The sequence below is a fragment of the Dendrobium catenatum genome, unplaced genomic scaffold, assembly GCF_001605985.2.
Source record: "Dendrobium catenatum unplaced genomic scaffold, ASM160598v2 fragScaff_scaffold_1575, whole genome shotgun sequence".
Lineage (NCBI taxonomy): Eukaryota > Viridiplantae > Streptophyta > Magnoliopsida > Asparagales > Orchidaceae > Dendrobium > Dendrobium catenatum.
Genome location: NW_021320037.1, coordinates 71,251 through 97,994, shown reverse-complemented (window position 1 = coordinate 97,994; position 26,744 = coordinate 71,251). Strand labels below are relative to the sequence as shown.

The window sequence follows — 26,744 nt, the reverse complement described above, 5'->3', positions numbered from 1 at the left end:
ATCGCTCTTATCAAATTCCTGACATCAGTCATTGTTGCATCAGATGCGGGCTGGGGGGCAACTTTGACCTCAATTCTGGTCAAAAAGATCCTCCGATGTTTTATATATCAAGATGATATTTCAGGAAAATCCCAGCGATAGCAAGGATATTTCCAATCAATTACAAGTTTTATACAGTCCCTTGTTGAATTTCTACTTCTGGACGCAACAAAAATGATCACAATGAATATGATGAAGAATAATTAATATATATATATATATAATTGATCTACATATTAAAAAAAAAGTCATCATCCTTAAACGTTTTTGGAATTAGTTCTTATGTTATAATCCCTGTGGACATCCGTACGAATATAAATCAGAGAATTTATGATACAGATTGCAGCAAAACCGGGAAGAGAGAGAGAAAATGATCAAGCTATTGCTGGTCTTCTTCTTCTTCTTCTTCTTTTATCTATCTCAAGGTCTCTTCCTATCTTTCAACTCTTCTATCCTCCCCTCTTCCTCCGCGTCCAATCCGCCGAACCCCTCCTCATCCGCCGCCTCGTCACAGCCGTCTAAAACGTTTCTAAAGGTAAAATCTTTCTATCGCCGTACTGCAAAATCCATTTCCTTTGCGCGTTCGAGGTTAAAAACCTTTTTCGCGTCCCTCAGGAAGTTCTCAATGCAGTTGCGGCAAAGAAGCACTGGGATCCGGAGGCGAATCCTAGGGTTTCGTCAGTTGAGACTGAGAGTACTATGATTGGTGCGATCGAGAGCTTCGAATTCCATCTGCGCGTCGGCGGGGCGACGCTGATCCTGAAGTTCTCCGAGGAGACTGAAGCGTGGAGGAAGGCGGATGAGGGGGAGGTGGAGTTTGGGCCGGATTTGGTGGGTCTTGATGTAGGGTCCAGGCAGGGGATCAGGAAGTTGAGACTAGAAGGCCCGCTTGAGTTGCTTGCCAGTGGAGGCGATGATGTGCTTTCGGTTCATTTGTTTTCTGTGAGTATGCTTTTTCTTTCCTCATTTTGTGAAAATTTGTAGTTTTGTATCATGATAAAAAATGCACTTTGTTCTGTGATGTGCTATTTTTTGATGCCTTAACATTGAATGCCTTAAAATTTTTTAAGTTGGTGGTTAGACTTGCTATGCTTTATGGTGCATAATATTGGCCATTAAAAGAGAAGCATAAAATTAGGTTAAGTGTTGTAGAGATGATGATGCTTAAGTGAATGAGTTGCTTTACACTTAGAGATAGAATGCGAAACAAGCATATACATTAAAAGGTTGGGTTAGCTTGAGTGGTAGATAAGAATCACCTTAGATGGTTTGTTTACATAAAACTAGGGGCGTAGCCAGAATTTTTTTCATGTGGGGGCACAAATTGTTGAATTTAAAAAAATCATCAATCTTTTCTTCCGGGCTTAGAACCGACATAGTTGATTTTAATTTGTTTTTTTAAATCATCAAACTCAACATAAAATGATAGAATATATGATAAAAGGAAAAATTTACAATTGAGAACTTTAAATCATGATATTTTTCTTACATATTATCTATAATTTCTCACGCTGAGTCTCTTCATTTAAGTTGAATGAAAATATAATTAGCAAAATTATAATATTAAAAGATATAATAAAGTGTCAAAAAGAACATAAAGTCTTAACTTGTATTGAAAAAATCCTAACTTTGCTACTAATCTTAAGTTACTTGCCTCAAAACTTTCAAATCTTATCAGGAATTTATACGACTCTAATTTATTGAAGTAAAGAAACTATGATAAGCTGACGAAATAATTTACAAATATTAACAAAAAGTATAAATTAAATTTTGTTACAAGCATGTTTGAGAGAGAGAGAGAGAGAGAGCTTGATTGAAAAAAGTGAGGTTTGAGGAGAAGCACAGGTGAGCGTAATAAGGCATAACTTTTTCTATTTAATGAAGGATTATCATAAGCCTTTTTTTTTGGAAACAATAACTAGTCTTAATTAGATACTAATTAACTGGCCAGTGAGGTCCCGTGCCCCCATAGCCCCCATGCTAAATCCGCCCAAGCATAAAACGTTGGTCGTTCGATGACCCTATTAGGAGAGTAGATGTATTAAATTTGGTCTATATTAAGAAATGTAGATGTAGACTTAAAAAGATTTGGTTAGGAAGTATTAAAAATAACATTGTAACATTGTCTTATTAGATTTAAATTAGAATTTGACTCTTACAATAGAGAAAAATGATTCATGTAGCCGATCCCACGTATTGCGATAAAGGTTTGTTGTTGTTGTTACATGCAATGCAACTGATGTTATTATTCTGTCAGGTCTACAATAGATGTTTAATTAACATGCCAATTAAATGGTTCTATTTTGATAAGTTATTAGTGGGTGTTTTCTTGCAATTCTTGTATATGTAGAATGTTCTAGGGTTTTGATTTTTAATGAAGTTATAACATGAAATCAACTGAGGCAAACAAGCTGTCAATCTTAAACTTCAATAAAAATAATAAAATATAAAATGTTAAAATCCAATTCAAGAAAAAATGGCTTTCTAATAGGATTAAAAATAATAGATTAAATTAAAGATGATGAAAGCATTTCAAGCCCTTGAAATTGTAGTAGACTTAACATAATTCAATTGCGGGATCAATTTTAGGAAATGTAATTGACCTAGTAGAATGAAATGTAATCGACCCTAAACCCTAATCGACCTAGTAGAATTCAATCATAATTCCAACCAGTTATGATCAAAGGAGAAGAGGAAGAAAAAGTGTAAATGAAAAAAAAAAGGAAGTGGTAATTAATAGGTTAACCTTATGCTCAAATTGGGAGCTTATCTCTCCTAAAAAGTTTCAAGTATCACATGGTCAAGAATAAGAATTTGACAGTAGAGCAATGGTTTCCACATCGAAACAAAGATTTCATTAACCTATAGAATTATTCTGTTACAATCCTTTAAGGACCTATTTATAAACCTCATGATATACTAAATATTATGTTGAAAGATTTAGGAGAAACCCCAATCCGTGAAGAGTAGCTACAAAACTTGCAAGGAGAAACAATAATATGTTGACGCTCAGAAAAGTGCACCAACCAACCATATGAATCAAAAGAAACCTTTACCATATGAATAGCTCCATGGAGAAGCTGGTAGGACTTGAACTAGACAGTCACAAACATTGCTTTCAACAACCATGAGTCCCACTAATCTATTGGGAAGCAGAAGCCACAAGGAAAACCACATGAAGCTACAATAACTAAGAGTGCCCCAAAAAATTCCCAGTTAAAAAGAGCAAAAAAGGCAATAAAATAGTAAGAATTATTGTGGATAAGTATAAATGCTGGCATATGATAACTTAAGAGTCCACTCAAAGGAATCGGATTGCTCAGGGAACTCAAAAAAGCCACTACATCAGTTCTCCTTGGTTTAGAGAAATTTGGCTCTAATGGATGGTGAAGTTGGTATTTTTCCAAGTTCCAACAGATCTGAATATGGCTGTTGGATTTTCTACAGTGACATACATGAAAAAACTTCATCAATAATTAGATGTATGTTTGTCTGTCGATTTCGCAAGGTGTATTTGGTATTCATTATCAATAGTGGACAGGATTTCTTAAGTAATGATAGCTTCACTAACTAGAGTTGTACGCCGATCTGAAAGTAGTGCATATTATATGTTGGGTATGAAAGATAAATGAGTGGAGTTAAAAAGAGAATTCAAAATATTGTATGTTAATCCCTGATATAAATGTAAGATATATTAAAAATTTGACAAATTGCAAAACATTTCTACATTTCTAATTTGTATTCATTTTTCCCTAAATGGTTTAATTTTATATGGTTTCTATTGTCCCATGATGGTTTAATTTTATATAATTAAGAGTTCTTACAGTTAATTTTTAAAAAGTTCCATTAGAAAATCTATCTACATTTGTATGGACTATGATTTTTTATCTCCTTAGAATTCTATAATATGTCTACATATGCAATAGGCTTATAATTTCTATGCTTAGCACCAAGCTTCCAAAAAATATTTTCATGCAAAACATTTACATGAATAACTGACAACATGATGAATTTAGTGGTAATTATGATATATTCACATACTTTCTAAGATACAATATAGCTAATTTCAAGAGTGGGAAATTGAGGACTGCTTAAAAGAGGTATTTATAATATTATGTTAAGTTTTATTTTGATAACTGACATATAAGTTTAATTCAAATCAGTCCATATCTTAGATGGATAGTCAATTTCACTAAAGAGAAGTAATCTAAATGATATAAATAAAAAATTTAACAAGTTAGTACTTTTGGTTTTAATATATAATTTTGAATATTAGGCCTTTTTGTTAACAGATATCAAGCATAATTTCACGGATATGCTGATTTAATTTGACAAGGTCAATGAGGTTCTTTATATGAATTTATAAATCAAGAGTTTGAGAACAAAAAATAAAAGCAATATTTGCTTGTTGATGAACACATCTTGATAATATCCACAAGATTCTTCAGAGTTGCATTACTTAGTTTATTCATATGATTTAATAACTTAAACATGTATGACTTTTATAGTTTGAACTTTACAGCTAAGAATAGGTTCATATTTTGATTAAAGTTTTGGTTTAGATGTGATCTTCTATTCAGTTTCAATTCCAATTTATTGCTCCTGTTCAATTTTTGGCTCAGGTGAATGATTAGGTTCTTATGGGGACTACACTGCATATTCTACTTTTGGTTATACGTCCAAATTTTGATTTTGCTTTGCATGAAAGATCATATGTAGATTCATTCTATAACTGTCACTAGCTTTTTTGCATATAATGTTTCTTTTTAAAAAAATTCTCAAAGTAAATTTTCTTCATTGTGATCAAATTTCTTTTTGGCGTGTTTTTAACAGATATTATGTGGATGTAGAAGTTTTTTTTGGTTCCTTAGAGTTATCAAGCAAAGGAGTAATAGTGTCTTGATAGCAAGAATTGAAATATCCTTCAAAATCTAAAGATCTATCTTAAGCTTTATATTTTTTCTATTGGTGAATTATAGCTCTAATAATTCTTGACGTTTTCCCTATGACTTTAAAGGAAACATTCATTGATAAACAGTGTATGATGTAGAACGGGAAAAAACGAGTTTGCTAGGGTGAGGATTTCTTCTCCGAAATCTGAGAACAATGTCAGTTTTGTTCCCCCAAAACCTGAGAGAATTCAGATTTCCTCTTCTTTGTCTTGCTTAGACCTCTTGAGATGAATAAAGGTGATGCTCTAGAGAATAATCGAAGAGAAGAAGTTTCTCTGATAATTTTGTTGGTGAGAGAGCCCAAAACCCAAACCTGAAATAAGTTTCAGGTTTCTGTGAAAGAGGAGTTTGGAGAAAACAAAGAAAAAAAAAGAACAAGACAAGGGGCAAGAGGGAGTTCGGCCAGCAGCAGAGAGGTTTGGACAATTCCTTCCAAAGTGAATTGCTATAATTGTGGAGAAATTTCCAATGGCCACTATTTTTTGCTAGTTATTTATGATTTTTTTCATTAATGCAAGTTGTCTATTTTTGAAATAAGGGACGGACACGGGCGCAAAATGAGAAAGTGGGTGGTAAAATGGGACAAATGTGAAATTTGGTACGAAATTGAGCAGCTCGTGAGCCGGTTCGAACTCGTTTATAGTAGGATGAGCTCGTCTTTTGTGCTCGACTCGAGCTCGAGCTTGCTTTCCAACTAACGACCCAAACTCGATAGTGCTAAATTCGACTCGACTCGACTCGTTTACACCCCTACTTATAATCAACACATACTTAACAACCCCAACTTCCTTTTAACCAATAAGTTTTAACCCTAGCTTCATCTCATTAGCCCTAGCCACTCCTCATCAAAGCTAGATTCTATTGGTTAATAGGAAGCTAATAAAAATATCAATTCAATAAATATTTGATGAGTTGAGAGACATATTTAAACACCTAAAAAAAGGAATAAAATGAATGCATATTAAAAATTCAAAGGATCATTTTGATTTTTTACTTATAATTTAGTTATTTTATAAAATTACTCTCTCTCTCTCTCTCTCCTAAGAAGGTTGACTCCCCCTCTTGTTATAATTAGTTTTAATCAGCTAGTTTGCAACTCTCTCTCATAATTCTCTATTAAAAAGTGCAATTAAAGGGGAAAAAAATGAAGCAGCAAAATAGAATTAGAAGAGGAAAAAAGAGAGAAATCACAAGAAATGAAGGAAGCTGTCATCTAAATAAAATAAAGTTAGAAATTGTAGTTATAATCAATCTATATCTATTTCATAAACTTCTTCCTTCTCTTCTCTTAATCACCATATGTTTTCTCTGATTATCAAAAGATTCCTAAACCCTAAACTTAATAGAAGCTGTAAAAGATATCCATATAATTACAATAGATTTTTAGGTTGGAATCACTTTGAAGTAATAGAAGATACTAGGTCCCCGATGTCTCTGAGGCATGCTAGGGCATCGCCCTAACCGCCTTGTGCTGTCGTGCATGGAGTTGCTTCCTCCATCGTTTGTGTGCCAAGGGAAGACCTTGCTCTTCTTCTTGTGGTTTTTCCTCTGTCGGCATGGCGGTTAACCGGCATGCCTATCCTGGTTTTTTGGCTGGATAGGTTAAGTCTTGTTCGTTCTTGGAAGCTTTATCAGGATCGTCTTTTACTGATAGATTTCCAGTTATCAAATGTGCTTTGTTTCGTGGTATTCCTGCTTTGTTGGTTTCGAAGGAGGAATTTTTTTGCCCTAGCCGAACAGTTTAAATTTTCTTTAGTTATTTTTTTCCCTTCTCGTCGTCCTAGTCTAGCTTCGATGAAATTTTTTTTCTTCAATCTTAAGTTGAATGGTGATTTCTCTGTTACTTTGTTGGATCAATCTCATGTGCTCATTAAGTTGGAGAACGATCTGAACTATTGTAGGATTTTTTTTGTCATAGATATTATCTAGTGTATAATTGTTTCATGAATGTGACCAAATGGTCCCCTTCTAATGATATTGGTGTTGATTCTTCCATTGTTCCGATCTGGATTCCCTTTCCTAACTTATGACCTCATTTCTTTTCCCCTTGTATTTTGTATAGTTTGGGGCTTCTTTTTGGTAGACATCTAAAAAGTAGAAAATGCGACTGCTTTGTGGTTTGGCCCATCTGTGGCCCGAGTTCTAGTGGAGATCGATATTACCCAGAAATACTCGGATAAAATTTGGCTCGGTACTGAGAAATTAAGCTATTTTCAACAAGTTGTCATGGAAGATTTTCCTCCTTTCTGTGCCAAAAGTAAACGTCTAAGACATTCTATTGTTGCTTGTCAGCCTTCATTTAATAATGACCTTGTTGATGCTCCCTCTAATCCTAAACCTATTTTTAGTGTTAATGAGGAAATTGACCTTCCTTTGGATGGCGGGGTTTTGGTTGATAGTGTTCCTACTCATCCTGCCTCTGATGCGGTTGGCCCATCTCTTGTTGAATTGTTGCTTCTGAATCAATGTGATACCAATGTGGGTGATGTGGATGTTTCTCCTTATTCCCTGCTTTTTGTTTCTAATGGTGTATAAGTTATTTTTGCTTAATTTCTAATCCTATTACATGTATTGTGGTGAATCCAGGAGCATTTATTTCTAATTTGGTTTCCAATCCTTCTAGCCCCAATCGTCCCCCAACAGCTCCAATTTCTGCTGTTATGGCTTGTTATATTGGCACTCCAGTCGTTAATGTTGTTGGTGGAAAGGCGTTTTGAGGTGGCTTTGACGGTGATGTTAATCCTGCTTTGATTCTTATCCGTCTGTCCATAAATGATAATAATTGTTGTATTAGGGTTCGTTTGGGATGGATTTTTCCCTGTTGTGGGTCACCGATTGTAACCGAGAGGTCGTTTGGGGTCAAGCAGTGATGCTCCGTTTTTAAAATTTCTGCGTCTCGCGGTTACTTTTCCCGTCCGAAGGAACATCCCTGCTTTCGTCTGCTTTGGCCTGCTTTCCGCTGTTCGGAAGTTAAGAAATACGTCAATACCCTTACAGTTATATACCCCGTCTTCCTCATTCTTGAGAACTTCCGCGACCATTTCTTCCTCGCTGACGCTTTTTGTAATAACTCGATGCAACGTCCCTGGTTCAGGAATTTCTCCAAATTTGTAGTTGTAAGAACTCGATGAGAGTGGAACATAGCTTAAGAAATTATACTTAACAAAGCTTTCTACAGGGTTATTCGCAGAAACAGCCCCTATTTCTAATTCTCGAGTTCTCCGACCGCTCTCTCCTCCTTCTCCTAAGGTCCATCCCATCTACTCGACCTCCGTCGCTGTCCAGTCCGATCCGGCCTAGACGAACGACCTCAAGCCCTGATCTCCCGCCGATCGCATTCCACAGGTAGCCGCGACTGTCCGTTCCGCCTCGCCTCCCCTCGACCTCCTGCCCTACCGTAAGCCGCTGGCTCCCGTCTCTTCTTTGATCTGGGCCGAACAAGTTGTTTCTCCTCCTGACAAGCAGGTATACCCCTTAACTTTCCTCTTCTCCTTCATCTTCTATCTTATTTATCATCATCTTCTTCTCCTATTATACTTAACAAAGCTTTCTACAGGGTTATTGTAGAAACCGAGAGGCAGTTTCTCCGGGGGAGAAATCTTGCCAGAGCTAAAGAAGACGAGGGAAATAGAAGAGAGGAAATAATATCGTATTATTCAAAATTTCCTAGGTACAAGGTCTAGTATAAATAGATGAATAGGGTACACGTGTAAGAAGTTTATTGGATATAACAATAAAGGTAATTCCTAATACTAAGCAGCTGTCCTAATATCCCCTGTCAAATGGAAGATTCTGCCTGAATAGTCAGTTTGGATCGGAGCTCTTTGAATTTGTCTGTGGGAAGCAGCTTAGTCACGATGTCTGCTATTTGATATGAGGTGCTGATTGGTAGGAGACGGATCACTTGATTATGAATGTGGTCGCGGATAAACCGATGATCGAATTCTATATGCTTTGTACGTGCGTGAAACATCGGGTTATGAGCGAGGGCGATGGCCGACATGTTGTCGCAGAATAGGTTGATCGGCTGACTGTATTGGATGAAGAAGTTGGTGAGCAGACGTTTAAGCCATATAGTGTTGGCAGTGGCTGTCGCAAGTGCCCGGTATTCGGATTCAGTGGATGATCTCTCCACGGTGGTCTTCTTTTTGACTGTCCACGAGATTAGTGTGTTGCCTAGGAAGGTGCAGTGACCGGTAGTAGATTTCTGTGTAGTAGGATCGCCGGCCCAGTCCGCGTTAGAATAGGTGGATAGAGTAAGCGGTCCTAAAAGTATGGGTAGACCGAACTCCAGTGTCCCTTTGATGTACTGGAGCAAACGCTTGAGTAGATAAATGTGCTGGGGATTAGGATCGTGTAGATGTTGAGATAGCACGTTGATGGCGTGCGCGATGTCGGGACGAGTTAAGGTTAAGTATTGAAGAGATCATGTAATCCTTCTGTAATTAGTGGGAACGGAGAGGGAGGCATCGTCAGGTACCTGCTCCGGTAGTTTAGTACAAGAAGGATTAGATAGCGAATTGCATTGGAAGAGATTGACTAATTTTAATATGGATGTGGCATAAGAAGATTGAGATAAGAAGTACTTATCTGAATGTTTTTGAATCTTGATGCCGAGGAAGTGGTGAGCTGGGCCAAGATTCTTCATGTTGAATGCGGATTGTAATTTTGACAGAACGGTGGAGATGGCGTTTGCGTCGTTCCCTGTTACGAGTATATCGTCGACGTAGACCAGTAGAAAGATGTGGGTCTGATCCCTTCGAAGGGTGAGCAGTGACGGGTCTGCCTTGCTGTATTTGAACTCGAGCTTGATGAGATAGTTTGTGAACATTGCGTACCATTGACACGGTGCCTGGAAAAGGCCGTAGTTTGATTTACGTAGCCGGCAGACGTGGTCGGGATGGTTTGTGTCAATGAATCCGCGCGACTGAGCCATGTAGACAGTGTCAGAGAGATGTCCGTGAAGAAATGCGTTGGAGACATCCCACTGCTGCACCGGCCATCCATGGAAGAGAGCAATGGTGAACATGACTCGAATGGTGGGGAGTTTAGCGACGGGACTGAATGTCTCAGCGTAGTCTATACCGTATTCTTGCTGGTTGCCCTGAGCTACTAGGCGTGCTTTGAATCGTGCAACGAAGCCATCCGAGTTGAATTTCTTCCAGAAGGTCTATTTACAGCCTAGTATTTGAGCATTGGGAGGAGGTGGTTCAAGACACCAAGTGCCTTGTTGTTGAAGGGCTATGAATTCTTTAGCCATTGCTTACCGCCATTCGTGACGTTTGGTGGCTTCTTTGAAGCTTGTAGGATCAGGGTCTTGATCAGAGCTTGTAGAGCTATTGGCAAGAAGATTCAGTCGTTTAGACGGTTTTAAGGAACCGATTTGTGTTCTAGTGATCATATGATGTCTTGGTGGCGATATCGGTGATGGAGAACTAGAAATCGGGGCTGGAGTATCAGCCAGTGTAATACGACTGGGTGATGGGTTGGACTGTGGCGTGAAATCAGATATGGCAGTTGTTATGGGAGACGATTTGGTGGAATATGTTCTCAGCTTCGACACCTTTTACACAGGTAGGAGCATGGAAGAAGAGAGAATCGTAGCTGGTACCTGAGAGTGCAGTGTCAATTTAGCAAATGGAAATGATTGTTCAAGAAACGTAACGTGGAGCGAGATGAAAATTTTATTGGACTCCCTGTTAAGGCATTTGTAGCCTTTATGACTGTCCGAGTATCCCATGAAGACGAAGTAGCGGGATTTTGGTTGAAGATTTGTGCGCATGTGTTGGGGTAGTAAGGGAAAGTATTCACACCCGAAAGTCCTGAGATGTTTGTAATCCGGTGTGATGTTAAACAGAATTTGGAGCGGCGATTTGTTTTGTGTGTTCGGGGAGGGCATCCTGTTGATCAGATACGCCGCCATGGATCAAGCTTCAGGCCAATATTGGTGCGGGACCGAGGCTTTGTGGAGGAGCGATCTGCGAATTTCCACAACATGCTTGTTTTTGCGTTCAACCACTCCATTTTGTTCTGGGGTATAGGGGCAGGATACCTGATGCCTTTAGAGATGAGAAAGGATTGCAGCGGATGGTTTGTAAATTCGGTTCCGCCATCGGTCCTAATGATTTTGATCCGACGATTTGTTTGATTTTCAATGAACTTAGTAAAATGTATAAATGTATTGGTAACATCACACTTATGCAGCAGAGGAAAAATCCACGTATATTTGGAATAATCATCTACAAAGATAACAAAGAACCGAAAGCCGAAGACGGAGGAGACCGGAAACGGACCTCATACGTCTGAGTGCACAATTTCTAGAGGTGTGTGTGTTCTTGAGTGAGAAGACTCAAAAGGATGCTTGTGAGTTTTACAATAAATACAAGTTATACACGGTTCAAAAGAATTAAAAATACGTAATGTAGGATTGCTGTGAGAGATCCGTTGCAATGTTCTGAGGTGAGGAAGTCCCAGGCGATCATGCCAAGCAGAGGGTAAATTCTTGGACGCCTGAAGTGCGGTTTCGGGATGCTGGGCGAAGGATGCCTGCGAGATCTTGTACAGGCCGTCGCTACACGGACCTCGTAGCAGCTGTTGATTGGTCATCAGATCCTTAAAAACAAAGCCCGTTGGATCAAACGTAATTGAAATGTTGTTATCTTTAACAAGATTTGAAATTGAGAGGAGATTATGGGAAATGTTAAGAACATGAAGTAATTTTAGTAAACGAAGCTTACGGTTCGGGGTGGGAAGAATGCCCGTGCCCGAGTGAGCAATGGGAATGTTTCTTCTGTCCCCGATGAATATGTCGTCGGAGCCAGGATACGAAGTAGGTTGAGAGAGGTTGTCAGCTACATTGGTCATATGGGAGGAGGCACCGGAGTCGAGATATCAATCGCAAGATGGAGCTTCGGAGTTCGCCACCAGAGCGCTGTTCTGTTTATGCGTAGTAGTCTGAGGAGTATAGTTGGCGTTCATCTGATGCCAGCAAGCGTCGGCCGTATGGCCTTTCTTGGAGCAAATCTAACAGATAGGTGCTTGGTGTTGTTGGACTGAGCGATTGTTGGGGTTCGGATTTTGCGTTGAACGACCTCTGGTCTGGCGTCCATGTCCCCTGCTCGCGTACAGAGCGGCCTGTTGCAGGGTGTCGGTAGAGAGGCGAGCGGCGTCGGCATTGACGTGAATTTCTTCGCTGATTAACATCGCATATAGATTTTCAAGCCGAATGGGTGAGGGAGAATTTCGAATGTAAGTCTTGAACGACTGGTATGCTGGAGTTAGTCCATTCAAGATATACAAAATGATGTCCTCAGAGTCGATCGTGGATCCGGCGGAGGCAATTTGATCAACTAACTTCTTGATCTCGGTCAGGTATTGGATCATTGAAAGATTTTTCATGGAGACGTGATGAAGCTCGTTCTTGAGCTGAATCACTTTAGAACGACTGGTAGCCTGGAATTGGCTTTCAAGAACTTGCCAAATATCATGAGTCGTATCGAGATGTATGATGTAGGGTAATACTATCGGAGAAATCGTCGAACAGATTGCCGCCTGAAGGTTTTGATCGGTGATGCGCCAGTTCTTTGATTAGTGACGACGGATCAGACGAGTTGCCGGAGTGACTGGGCGGAGCAAGAAATTGCTCGAAATCATTCGCGCGAAGGAGCTTGAGGACCTGGTGACGCCAGATCGGGTAGTTGTCGGTGGTTAGTTGATTTGGGATGAGAGTTTTGAGATTAGAGACGAGAAATTTGAGGGAGTGAGATATTGGTGAGTTTTCTGCCGGAGGGATGGGTGGCTGGTCGGTGGCAAAGGAGGAGGCCGAGTGTGAGGTTGTCATTCTTGAGGGCAAGAGAGAGGCCTGATACCATGTAGAAACCGAGAGGCAGTTTCTCCGGAGGAGAAATCTAGCCGGAGCTAAAGAAGACGAGGGAAATAGAAGAGAGGAAATAATATCATATTATTCAAACTTTCCTAGGTACAAGGTCTAGTATAAATAGATGAATAGGGTACACGTGTAAGCAGTTTATTGGATATAACAATAAAGGTAATTCCTAATACTAAGCAGCTGTCCTAATAGTTATTCGCAGAAACAGCCCCTGATTGCAATGCATGTTGTTTCTTTTTTTTTTTAGTTTCAAAATCATAAAAGAAAGGCTATTATTATCTTTCTGTAGGATTATGGAAGTGCAAAGTCCTTATCATGTATCTATTTGGTAAATGAAAAGATAGCATATATGTGAAATTAATTTCGATCCTGATAAGGGTTCCGTGGGAATTGTTTTAGTTTGTTATGAATTTCTTTTCTACAGAAAGATTTTGAGAGATTGAGAAAAGATAACTGCTGAAATTTTTTTTATTGGGTGATCTCGAGAGATTGAGAAAATATAACTGCTGAAATTTCAGTTCCATGTTTGGAATTTTCTCCTATCATCCAAACTCTACTTTTTGTGGTTTTGAATGAAAAGATTTGAAGATCTCTTTCTGGACATCTTCTGTCTTCAACAGAAAACACTTGAGATTTTCTTTTATATATTACCAGATCGTTTGATTTCTTAGTCAGGGCTAGCCTTTGTGATTATTGATTCGCAAGATTTAATAAAAATTTCTTTTTTTACAACAATATTAAAAAAAAAAAAATTGGCAGCTTTAATATATTTAAAAAAAAATTTACCAACTTAAGAAGTGATACAATTTTGATTTAGAATTGTTAGTTGATTATCATATACATTTAAAAAAAAATTAAATTTTAAAAAATTATATATTTCATCTAAATATATATAAGGGTATGAAGGTAAATTGTTCCCATTAAGCTGCAGCACAGCAGTTCTACAGTTACGCTATCCAAACAAAATATAATGATTTATATAAAACAACTTCAGGAAGCAACTTTTTGTACAACAATTTCACAACCTACTTTACCCACAGCTGCAGCCGTCCCAAACGCACCCTTAATCTTATAGCTAGTCCTACTTGTGCTGATGTTGTGGAGATGTCAGGTGATAATTTTGTCTCTTTAGTTGATGGGAGTCGTGAAACCTTGGCTGAGATGGGTGATGCCAGAGTGGTGGTGCCTCTGGTTGATGTGCTTATAGCTGTTATCTCGAATGTTGATATGTTAGCCCATCTTGCTAGAAATAATATTGTAAGGCAATGTGATTGAAAACATGATGACATGTCGTCTGCAGTAGTGGAGGAAATTATTGAGAGCGATTTGGGTGCTCGCGTCAACTTTGATTTAAGTCTTCTTCAAGTTGCATATGTTGGCTTGTTCAATAATAATGTCAAACATAAAAAACGAAAATTCAAAAAGAAATAACTTTCCTTTTTGGAAGTTTTGAGGTTGTGGTGATTTGATTTATTTCGGTTTTTGTTGCTTTGATGCGAGAGAAATGGAACAGGACTATGATGTAACAGTTTTATTGCATGCGCCTCGGATGGCCAAGGCTTGATTGGCAACCTTGGTGGCTTGTTTTAATGGTTTGGTTTTATGTTGGCTTGGAATCTTGGTTGTTTTTGATAAACAGTGTAATTCTTAGGAAAGTAATGCTTTGCTACAAATTTTTCCAAACTTAATAAAATATTCAAACACGCTGTATTCATCTTGTTTAAAATTTTTAAAATAATCATGCAATTAATCTTTTATAATAGATGGATGGAAATATCATTTTTTAAGTTTATATTTCACTTTTACCTAAGTAGGTTTTATTTCAGAAAAAAAAAATGATTCCTTCAAAATTCAGACAAAATTAATTTTAAAAGAATTCTTTCATCTTATAAATTCAATGTAAAAACACTTCAAGATTATGCCTACCATCAAATGGGAAAATGTTATCCCTGATTTTATAGTGATTATGTTAAAGTTGTCTAGTATGACATCTGATTTGGTTTAGATCAAGTTGCAGTCTAGTCATTTTTCCTTGCAGATCTATTAAAAATTGCAAGTGTATATTTTTTTGAAATTAAATAAACTTGATGGAGGCAGTGCTTTCATGGAGTTAATGTATTCCATTACACTTGAAGGCCTGTTTAATTGCATGTAAGAAAAAACGACAAGTAAAAAAGTGAAGAAAGTGAACTAATTTGACTGATAAATTGACCACATAAGTGGGAAATGATTTTGTCTCCACAAAGTAATAAGTAGAGTCGCCTTTAGACTTATGCTTGAAATTCAAACTTCTTAAGTCATAAAACAGAGTACTTTTACCTTCTTATAAAATTATAATGCTACTCACATATGCACACATAAGAAAAAGCTATTTTTTTTCATAAATGTCATAATATGCATGAAGGCTAGTACTAATGCTTAGTGCCTAATTTATTTATTAATTTAATAATATATTTGACAAAAATGATAGAATTGTTTAGCTTTGCTTTTCCACCTATAGGCTTATGTTGGCCATTATTTTTTGTGTTGATGAAAATAGATTGAAACGTACGCATTTCAGCAGCATGGAAAACTATTTTACGCAATAATGAAACTGTAAAACGGTCACCCATGAATTAGAATGCGTGAAACCATTTTTAGTTTCATTAAAAATCATTATTTCAATTAACGAATTTAGCCGGGCGTCGAATTTTTACAAAATTCGAAAATTGGGCACTAAAGTTTGGGCGAGGAAGGTCAGAAATCAAGTTGTGTGCTAAAATCCAGCAATCTAGCGTGGTTTCAACACGAAAATGTGCAGAATTTTTGGGAGGGTGTCGTGATTCGTCAATTCCAAAGCAAAATGTGCGGCTATTTCGACCACTTTAAATATAAAATTAAAAAGTTACTAACAACTGCTCTCTATATTTGCTTGCATACTATTGTAATTGGTTCAATAATAGTTTAATGGGAATAATTGACACATTCAATAATAGTGTAATGCTAATAGCAAATTATTAAACCAATTACAACAGTATTTAAGCAAATCTAGAGAACACCTGTCGATTAATTTATCAACTTTATATTCAAAATGCTTTGGATTCAACACATCACAAAACCCTCCCAAAAATTCCACACATTTCGTGCTGAAATCATTCTTAACTCGCTCGACTTTAGCGCATAGAAACTTAGACTTTCGGCCTTGATCTTCCAAAAGTTTGTGCCCAATCTTTAAATTTTAGAAATTCAAAGCCCAGTTGAATGCGTGAATTGGAATTACGGTTAATAATGAAACCGGAAACCGTTTCACTCATTCAGTAGAATACATGAAACGGTTTCATTAATGCATAAAACGGTTTTCCATGTTCCTAAATGCGTAAAAAGGTTTTCCAATATTTCTCATTTTTAAATTAATTCCTTATTCATCTCCTATTACTAATTTTCACTTATTAATCTGCTTCTTTTAAAATTTATTCATATATATATATATATATTCAAGATTTCACAATGAGCAGGAAAAAAATTGTATAGTTCAGCAGGAAAAAAATTGTATAGTTCGTATCTTTATGAATATGCTGATTGATAATAAGTTGTACAAAAGCTTAGGAACAAAGAGAACTTTGTTAAGAACCAGAGAGCTGGATGTTGATAGTCCCAATGCTAGCTAATTAGGATGTTGAACCATCTACAAATTTGATTGTATAATCCTTTTTAAACATGAATAAATGGTTTGAAATAGGAAGACATCCTCAGTCAAATAATCAGATGCTCCAGAGTACTTGAGCTAAGATTTTGGATTTTTGTTTTGGATATTAAAGGCATTCAAAATAATATCTTCTTGTGCAATTGCACCAATGATGATTTATAGTGTACAAAGCTTTAATTTGAATTGGATAATCGACAACTTTGAGAAGGTTTCTTGGATACCAGTTGCTATGTTTAATTTGAATGATTTAGGCTTTATTTGGAATGGCTTTTTTGCTGCTTCTTAAAGCAGCTTTCAAGTACAAAAATTTCAACTTTTGTACTAAAAAGTTGTTTTAAGAAAAAATAAAAAGTCGCCCCAAACGAAACCTTAGACTTCCATTACATTAGTTTTCCTTTCTTCATCCTGTCTGATCATCCAATGTATTATTGGTAGTTTCACAGTTCTTTCATCCACCTTAGGTCTCTTAAAAGTGTTCAATTTATCTTTCTTCAGTCTCAAATTTGAACTACTTGTATACCAATTTTAATGTATCGTTGATTTGCCCTACTTTGCAGCTTAACATCACCCATCAAGGCCTAAGAAGGGTGCTTGTTGGCAAAGGCATCACTATTGAAGTGTATAGTTCTGATGAAGTCTCCCTCTTTTACCCATATGATTCTGGTTTCTTACTAAATGAAAGATCAAGTAAACAAAAGCAGTCAAGGGACCAGTTTTGGCCCCTTGGCCTCTCCTCATGTGCTCCATTGGTTTCAGTCAGAGTTGCAGGTCCTGCTTCACTGGTAGCCTACATGGTTCCTGATGAGAAAGCTTATGTGGAAACCTCATTCCCAGCCCCTGATACAATTGAATTGCTGCCCAATAAGTGTTTCAGCCATGAGCAGGTCCAGTCAGTTTCTTCACACACTCTTTCTTCAAAGTCGGCAGTCGCGGAAAGATTGCTAAATAGTTTTTTGGGTAAAACTATATTGCATGACCGATCTTCGCGACTCGTAAAAACAAAAATCACTTCGTCGAAACTACTCAAGTTCCGAGTCGAAGTGGAGAGAAATATCACAGAGAATGATAGGACCTGGAAAGAGGTTGCCAAGTGGAGAACAAGGCCAACTGTGGAAAGGTCTTGGTTTGAGATAGTTGGCAGATTTGAAGGAGGCAGAGATCTGAAGCCAGTTTTTGCAAGGATGTTATCCAGGCCTTTGATGATAGTTGAATCTGCTGCCTGGAGCCATCTGATGTCCAATATATCGTTTACAGAGTTTCCATCTATTGTGGTACCTCCTGAGGCTTTAACACTGGATATCAAATGGTGAGAAAATGCTGCACTTAGTGTTTTTCTTAGTCCTTTTATCTCTATTTTACTGGCTAGGTATAGTTGAACGTTTGAGAGTGGGTGGAAACCTGTTTGTTGATTGTATATAGATGTGGTAGATAAAGGCTTCGTTTGGGACGACTTTCTTACTGTTTCTTGAAATGACTTTTTAGTACTAAAAAGCCGCTTCAAGAAGCAGTGACAAAGTCGTCCCAAACGAAGCCAAAATCAGGTGACATTTATGCTTGACATTCTGCAGGTAATGTTATGCAATTGGGAATAATGGATGTCAAGGACTAAATGGGCCATTGCTATAAGATAAAATGTCAAAATGTTAAGCTGTGGACCTAAGAAAAAATGATGTAGATCATATATAACTTTATGTGATCCAGAAATATGGTTTACAATTGTAGCTATGAGATCATTGTGAGCAAAGCTTATATTAATGCAAGATGTTATTTTGTAAATGAACAAGTTTGAGGTATTTGACTTTTGGGTTGGAAAGGTACACTTTGGGTTATGCATTTTCCTTTACTTTTGGATTGTAACATTGCAAATGAAGACTGCATTTGATGATGTATTTCTAACATTTGGATATTGATACAATGAAAAATTATCATTAGCGGGCACGAATCATGATGCATATTTGAATTGGAAATGTTTGAAATTAGATTTGGGACCACTTTGACTTTAATTTTAGCAAAAGTTATAGTCGAATTAAAGTTTTTAATAAAATGGATCCAATGACATTAAAAACAATCCAATTCGAGCTCAGTTAAGCTTAAATCAATGATCTTAAGCATATTTGGAAATATCAAAGAATATATTAGATGACCAAATGATATTTGAGCATGGCATGCTTATAGTCGAATTGAACAATGAGTTCAAGATCACGTAATTTTGACATTATTTAGGCACTTAAATGCTGAAAAAATTAATCTATGATCCAAGTAAAGGGCCGGCCCAATCTTTGTAACACACTTATATATAATAGAGTCTTTTCATCTTGGCAAGACCTCGTGGTCATTTCTCTTTCAAGTTTTCCACGTAAAAATATATGATGTTTCAAAGCTATCTCATTTATCTGTTTGGGTATTGGACATTCGTGCACCGCTTGGATTTATAATTCTCTCACTCTACTATTGTGAATCCAATAGCCCACAATTTGTAGGAAGGATCAGGGGTTATAAACCTTCAATTCAATGATTATAATCCATTGGTTTGAAGGTTTACTTCAAAGTTGACCAGACTATCTAGCTAGGGAGATCGGGTTGGGTTTTTTACCTCATAGAGAGCCTCTAATGCTGAATTTTTTTTATCAAGAAGCTTCAGAAGGAGTTGGCGAAGACTTCTCCTTCGACATCGTGACTAAAGGAGCATCAGAGGTATGACTTCGAGCGGAGGGTGGAAAGAGTTAGCCAAAGTTTGCTCGAAACAACCTCTAGAAAGTGATGGAGAGTGGGGGAAGCTAGGGGAATACTCAGTAAGCTCTGGGGAGGCTTTTTGAATAAAAAAAAAGAGAATGAGGCGCTCTGGATTGGAATGCCCTATTCAAGCTTCATCCATGTTGACAGACGACCGTGATCGCTTGAAGAGGTCGTTGGATGGTCGCCAGTTATAGGGGACAACCATGGAAGGTTCTCTGAGCCCAAAAGAGGCGAGCTCTGGCCATGGGGAAGCTTTGGTTAGCTCATGTGACATGGGGACAACATAGCACCAATTTCCCCTGCTCTAGCCACCGCCAGCCACCAGCTGGGTCAGACTGAGGTGGAAAGGTGCTTGGGGAAACCTTGAACTCAATAGTGTGCTTAATTGGGTCTAATTGAGCCCACATAAGCAATGTGGCTCGGGTAGGCCGGCCACTTCTAGGCACTTTGGGCTAGCTTGGGTCCTGACCCAAGTCAAACCAAGGGTTGGGCTGATCATGGAAGGTGAAAGGGACCTAGGACTATCTAATGCATGTGCCATTCTGGTTTTGTGAAGCCTAGGTTGGAAATTGGCTAAGCCCAAGGTAATTTTGGCCACGTTGGGCTAGCCCAATTCCTAGCCTGAGTTGACCAAGGGCTGGGCCATTTGGGGTAGGTGTAATGGGTCATGGAGGACCCAATGCAAGCATTAATTTGATTTGATTTGGTTTAGGTTGGGTTTTGGCTCATGAAGAGTCTTATTTGGACACTTTGGTCAAGCCATATGGCTAACCCAAGTGGGCCCAAAGGTTAGACCTTCAAGAGGACCCTCTTAGGGACCTAATGGGTCACCCTATGACCCTAGATTGACTTGGCAATGCTTTGGTCAATAGGTTTGAACTAGGTTCAAGTGTATGTGCATTTGGTCAAACTTGGTTGACTTAGTCAACCAAGTTGACGTAATGCTTGGAGTTCAATATGTTTGGTTTGATAATTAGAGACCAATGGAGATGGTCTCAAGTTATGGAAAGGCCATTTAGTATGGAAAGCCCATTCAAAGCATTAATGGGGCATTTGGTCAACATGGGTTGACTTGGTCAACCATGCTTGACCATGATTTGGGTTTAAATCCAATGGGCTTCTAATGATGTTTAAGATGCATTGGAAGAGGTTTCATAACTTATTTTGAAAAAGTCATGTTGAAGTTAAGAGAAAGCTTCAAATTTGCCCTTAAAGTGTGCTTTGGTCATTTAGGCCCCTAGTCAACTATGGATGAAATAAGATCCAACAAAGTGCATTTTTGGATTTGACATGTCATAATGATGAATATGGACATGTTCAAAAGGTTTTGGAGAAGGTCACAATGTCAACTTTTATAAGGTGAAAGATCTAGTATATATTGTAAATACTTGAAGGTTTTATAATATGTGGGTTTCAATCGAGTTTCTGGGGTTAGAGGCCTAAGATTGGCATCAAATTTGGAGGGTTGACCTTGAAACTTGCCTAATTAATGTGCAATTGATAGATCATGAATTGAGAGTCATTTGATTAAATTTTATAGGACATAGGCCTTTAACCTTGAATTTGGTTTGGAATTTTCAATTTGAACTGGACTCTGGATTTGATTAAGTGAATTTAAGTTTGGTCAACTCATGACAAGAATGAGGTCAATAACCTCACCCATCATCTGGGCTATCAGACCAACGAACTATAAAATTGTATCAGAACCACTATCGAAGTAGTATTATATAAGGAGCTGCCTAACTGTCTTTCTGTCATATCTGAGTATAGCAGATCCATAATCACACATAATATACAACTAAACATAATTGTATGATAAACAAACAATAATAAATACCCAGACATATTTTAAAACTACTCCACTTGACTTACAGATCAATTAATATACCTATGTTTTATGATCTATTCTTAAATTATTGCTCTGATACCATAAATACTTATTACAATCCAACTCAACTAGTATAGGTCTTATTGTGTTGAGCTGTGACAAACAAATCCTAAAATCTAATTTCAGAATGTTTCATATTCTCTTCAAATATTCATTTTGAATAAACTACATAATATAGAGCTACTAAAATATCTAAATAGATAAAATAAATTCATTCACAAAATTTTTTTTTTCATTTCATCAAAATGTATTTACACTATAGTTCATGACTACATGCAAAATCTACGGAAATTAATAATGAACTAGCCATGAATATACAAAAATTAAAATAAAAAAACATTTATAAACTCTAATTAATCCTTAGGCCAATTTATAAAAAGGAGCAGATTTTAAGTTTAAATTAGCTTAAGGAGCGTAACAAAAAAAAAAAAAAAAAGTAGCAAATACGGATTTTAATCATCTGATTTCTTTTGAAACCGAAACTTTATTATCCGGTTTTTAATTTCTATTGAAATCAGAACTTCATTATCCAGCTTCAAAAATTAAAATAAAAAAAAACATCTATAAACTCTAATTAATCCTTAATTGTTAATCCACAAGCTTCTACCATTTCCCAGAGCCTGAAATTCAGAAGCAAAATCATAGCAAGCTAAAATAACTCAACAGGTCATATAAACCAATCTAAATTTTCAAAATTCTTTTATTCAATATTTTGCTAAATATTTAAAATTAGTTAAATGTAATCTAATAAATTAATGTACTAAATGAAATAGGAGCATAATTGTTATTCAATTATTTAAATAACATTACTGAGAAAATAAATAAATTGTGATTTATGTTAGAGAGAGGTTCATATCACACTCCTCTAACCCAGACAAAATCTCAAATGATTATGACTTTTTATGACTCCCTTTTGTGCTTATAACATCATAATATGCCCGTAGGTATCAGAATATAACTTATAGCCATCATAATATTTCTTATAAGCATCAAAATATTCTCTGACACAGATAGAATCTCAAAAAATTATATCCCCTTATATCTCCTAATAGATATAATTTAACCACATATCGAGTCAGAACAAGTCAATACTGATGTTGAATCTGCAAGTTTCACAGAACAGGAATCTACCAACTAGTGTCATCTGGCTATTCTAATGCCTATAAACTTCATCATTTACCATAATCGATATTGTAGCACATGTTATTACTTATAAAATTAATGCCCGCCAGCAACATCAATCCTGACTCCTAACATCAACACAAATTTATAATAAATTCCCAATTCAATAATATAATATGTAATTTATCAGTGCCTAAGGATTTCATTTATAACCAAATAAAAATGCATGTAGAATCATTTTGATAAGACTAGGCCCAGTGATTTTTTCTTTTCCTGTATTTACCATATAAAAATTAAACTCTTTCAATTCCTCCACACACAAATAATCCAAAAAAAAATTCTTTACAGGAAAGAACTCCAAAAGTGGGAAAATTATTACGTTCGGACAAAACACCGGAAATCTGGATGAATACCGAGCGGTACCGAGTGCTCGGTACCGAGCGCTCAGGTGACGTGACGTTCTATTATTGATCTCTGGATGCGTTCGATGTCTGGACACAATAATTACTCCTCCAAGTGACACCAACTTTCCACTCAACCAAACAAAGCCTTGAATAAAGTAAATGCTGATACCATTTCCCAAATTTACAACTGTAATTATGCCATATATAGACTAAAATATTCAGACTTCAGTTTATTCTGTGGGGTTCCATTTTACAAGCACATACATTGCTGGACCAGCTTTTCAAACACCATAATCAAACAAGCAGCACAGACGCTTACATCTATGTTACAGAATTCCACAAATCTTATTACATATACATACCGAGCTGAGCAATGCAATCCATTTAATTGGCTAAAAGAGCCTTCTTGAAGTGATAGATCTGCACATTCTCCTTGCCCAGCTTCTTGAAATTGCTGTTCTTCCTGGCCTTGAAGAACTGGCCCCAGTTATACTCCTCGTACCTCGCCGGATTCTCCTCGCTCGTCAGCTCTTCGAGCGGCTTGACATTGGTGTAGTGCGCCGGGTTGAAGAAGAAGGGGATGGAGAACCTCTCCCTCTCCGAGTTCACGGAGACGCGGTGCTCAACGCTCTCGTAGGCGTCATTGCTCCACACCTGTTGGGTGAGTGTCAAATAATTTCCATTATTAACATTTGTCTTCAATATGATCATTTAGGTTTCGTTTGAGACGGCTTTTTTACTGCTTCTTAAAGCGATTTTCTTGAACAAAATATTTAATTTTTGTACTAAAAAGATATTTTAAAAAGCAGTAAAAAAGCTATCCCAAATGAAGCCTTAATGAGCCAATTTTTTCCAACTCCTAAACCAGTTGCAGATGAACAAAAGAAATCAATTCATATATATATATAAAGTATGTATGTTCTAAAGTTATGAATAATATAAATTTTATGCTCATCATGCATATGAATTATGATAAAGCGATAACCGCAAACATTTTTCTATACAATTTTATTTTTTGGAAGATAGCTGGTGCATTTAGGCTTCTTTTGAGGCCGTTTTAGACCACAATTTTAGGCCACTACTTTTAAGAGATTTTTTAACTAAAAAATAGCTTTAAAAAGCAGTACGAAAGTCGTCCCAAACGAAGCCTTCATTGCCATCAGCTTGAATTTTAATTTGTATTTACATCATGTTCACTTGATAATGAATGAGTTTAGTATAGATATGATTTTTCAATTTAGTAGTACACATAGGTTTTGTTTGGAACGACTTTCTTATTATTTTTTAAAACAGTTTTTCAGCGCAAAAATTTCTAGTTCAAAAAAAAAAATTTATTAAAAAATTTATTTTAGAAAACAATAAGAAAGCCTTCCCAAACGAAGCCTTAGAACTCATTTCTGTTCAATTTTAGCACTTTAAAAACTAAACCAAATAATATCTCAACCAGTTCAGGATAGAAATTCTTGCTTAAATCCAGACCAAACGTCACTAAGGCAGTTCATGATAGAAAGCCGTCCCAAACGAAGCCTAAATCTTGCTTAAACCCTAATTGATATATCATAACGACCAGCCATTAAGTGTATTATATAGGGTTTAGGATTGTTTACACACCTGAATAATGTCACCAACGTTGATGATGAAGGAGTTATGGATGGGCTTGACGCGGACCCACTCACCATCATTCTTGCGTCGGACGTCGAGTCCACCGACATCATCCTGAAAGAGGACGGTGAGAGCGCCACCATCCTTGTGGCGGCCGACGCCCAGCGCCAGTTGAGGCTCCGGGCAAGGAGGGTAGTGGTTCAGCCTGATGAAATTCATGTCATCCTTGAAGAAGCTACTCAGGCGCTTTGCAGACAGGCCAAGGCTTAAGGATATGAGCTCCACAAGTTTGTAGGCTAACTTCTCCACCTCCTTTGAATACTCCTTACAGACATCTCTGGTGTTAACCATTTAATTAGTTCAATCCTTAAAATTGAGATAATGAAGATTATAAACATGAAACATGGAAATAACCATGAATACTGCTACAATTTCCAATGAAATATACATTCAAATTAAAATTGTTAATCATTTCTCCATCTTAAATATTAGATCTACATCTTTCATTCATTCAAATCAATATGCATCTACGATCTGACATATCATAGAAGCAGTGTTTTTAAAAAAAATATAAAAGCAGTGTTAGAAATATATTTATTTTAGGAGCTTGAACAACTTTGCTTTTCATTTGAGAAAACACTCTTTATATATTCAATATAAACATATTTGAAGTTTGACGTTAATTATATTATCCTTCGCATCTCTTTGCATCTTCAGTCTTTTGAGGCAGATGACACTTATAGTACAGAATTAAGACAATAAATCTAAGTTGGAAATGCACTTTTTTAGCCTGAAATAATTCTACAAAAACTTTTATTTACTTGGACTAGAACTGAAATTAATCCTTATTTAGTGTTCCAGTATCTACAGGCATAATACAGATCTTTATGTTTAGTGGATCTAATTTTATTTATGGTTAATTTATGACTTTGCATCAACTAAAATAAACCTAGGAGTGAGACTGGGTGGCCCTTGGCCCTCTCAAATTTGAGATAAATTCTCTTGTAGATCCAATATAGAAGTTTTATGTATAAATCCTATTACGTATAGCAAGTCCTTTTTTTTTAAATTTCCCTCGCTCAAAGTTTAAATGGCCCTTGTTTAGGAAGAGAATCACCCACAGCTGACATATTTCTTTATAGCAAGTGTTAGAATTAGTGTATTAAGTTTTATCGATTTAAAATAAGCTTGGATGATGCAATTCGTAACCAGCAGAATGATTAATGTTTCATTAGTAATTAACTCAAGATAGATAATAGATGCAACAAGCATTAAATAACCGTAAAATAAGCAGACAGAAGAAAACTTAATTCAGAAAATGATGAGATATTCGGTCACCTGAATTCCGGAGGATATTCCGGCCACTGATTCCAAAAAACATCCGTTCGCTTCTCGCCGGGCTCCTCCGTCGCGGGGAGCTCCGCCGATTCATTTGTTACGAAATCGAACACCTCCTTCCAATCGCGAACGTTCTTCGTGTTCTCAGCGTCGTAATAGCCGAGCGGATTATCCTCGCCTCGCCTCACCCGCCGCTTCTCCTCCAGCGGTAGAGCAAAGAACTCCCTCGCCGCTGCATGAATCCTCTCCAAAACTTTGCCGTCAATGCCGTGGTTGATCACCTGGAAAAATCCCCAATTCTTGCAAGCGGATCCGACCTCGGCGACCAAGCCGGAAAAAGCCTCCCCCTCGCCGGCGATGATTGGGGAAAGGTCGATGACAGGAATACCGCCGGCTTCTGAGATTGATGGCTTCGGCCGGTGCTCCTCGGCCTGGATGAAGGCGTCGTCGAATTCGAGACCCATAGCCTTACTTTGCACGGTGATTCCCCTTTTTCTCCGCTTTCGCTGTTCCGTCTCGATCACAGCCAGGATTTAGGTTAAATAAGGATATCTGGATGAATCTGGACCGCAAAAAGAAGAAAAAAATTTAAACGGAATCATGGGATGAATCTGGACGGGGTTTCAGGTATGCTGACTAGTGAGCTATATGAGCACGCGCGTATGTTTCTAGATACTTAAATGGATGATTTATTTTTTTTGGAAAAGATAATTAATCTTTTTAATATCTAAATGTAATTCAAGGTCATTCATTTTAAATAATTATATTAATATTTTTATTATTGGTAAGTCATCATAAATTTATCTTGATCAGGCACGAATCTCGAGGCAAAATCAGCCCGAAAACTTCAAAAATTAAATTTGGGAGCATCTGAACTCCGATTTCAGCAAGCTTATAATCAAATTGAGCGTCTCGGAAATACGAACCCAACGACACTAAATTCAACTCAATCCGAGCCCAAATGTGTCCAAATCAAGGACCCGAAGTGCTTTTAGAAAGTTCGTACCACAAGTCGAGTTAACCAACGGTCTTCGATTTTAATGAGCTTATAGTCGAATCGAGTGGCTCGACAAGATGAATCCAACGAGCT

The 26,744-nt window shown here is 37.1% G+C and overlaps 2 protein-coding genes across 2 annotated transcripts; one reads left to right on the top strand and one right to left on the bottom strand.

The window, feature by feature from the left end:
* The first annotated feature begins 380 nt into the window (after positions 1-380).
* On the top strand, positions 381-18,393 carry LOC110116459. The gene is made up of 3 exons (XM_028700710.1): positions 381-574; positions 655-981; positions 17,122-18,393. Exons 1-3 carry the CDS (start codon positions 410-412, stop codon positions 17,872-17,874), a joined length of 1,245 nt encoding a protein of 414 aa, XP_028556543.1. The 5' UTR covers positions 381-409; the 3' UTR covers positions 17,875-18,393.
* Positions 18,394-22,919: 4,526 nt separating this feature from the next.
* On the bottom strand, positions 22,920-26,211 carry LOC110116468 (probable 2-oxoglutarate-dependent dioxygenase At5g05600). The gene is made up of 3 exons (XM_020850034.2): positions 25,655-26,211; positions 24,326-24,653; positions 22,920-23,368 (listed from the first exon to the last, which is right to left on the bottom strand). Exons 1-3 carry the CDS (start codon positions 26,116-26,118, stop codon positions 23,099-23,101), a joined length of 1,062 nt encoding a protein of 353 aa, XP_020705693.2. The 5' UTR covers positions 26,119-26,211; the 3' UTR covers positions 22,920-23,098.
* Positions 26,212-26,744: the final 533 nt, after the last annotated feature.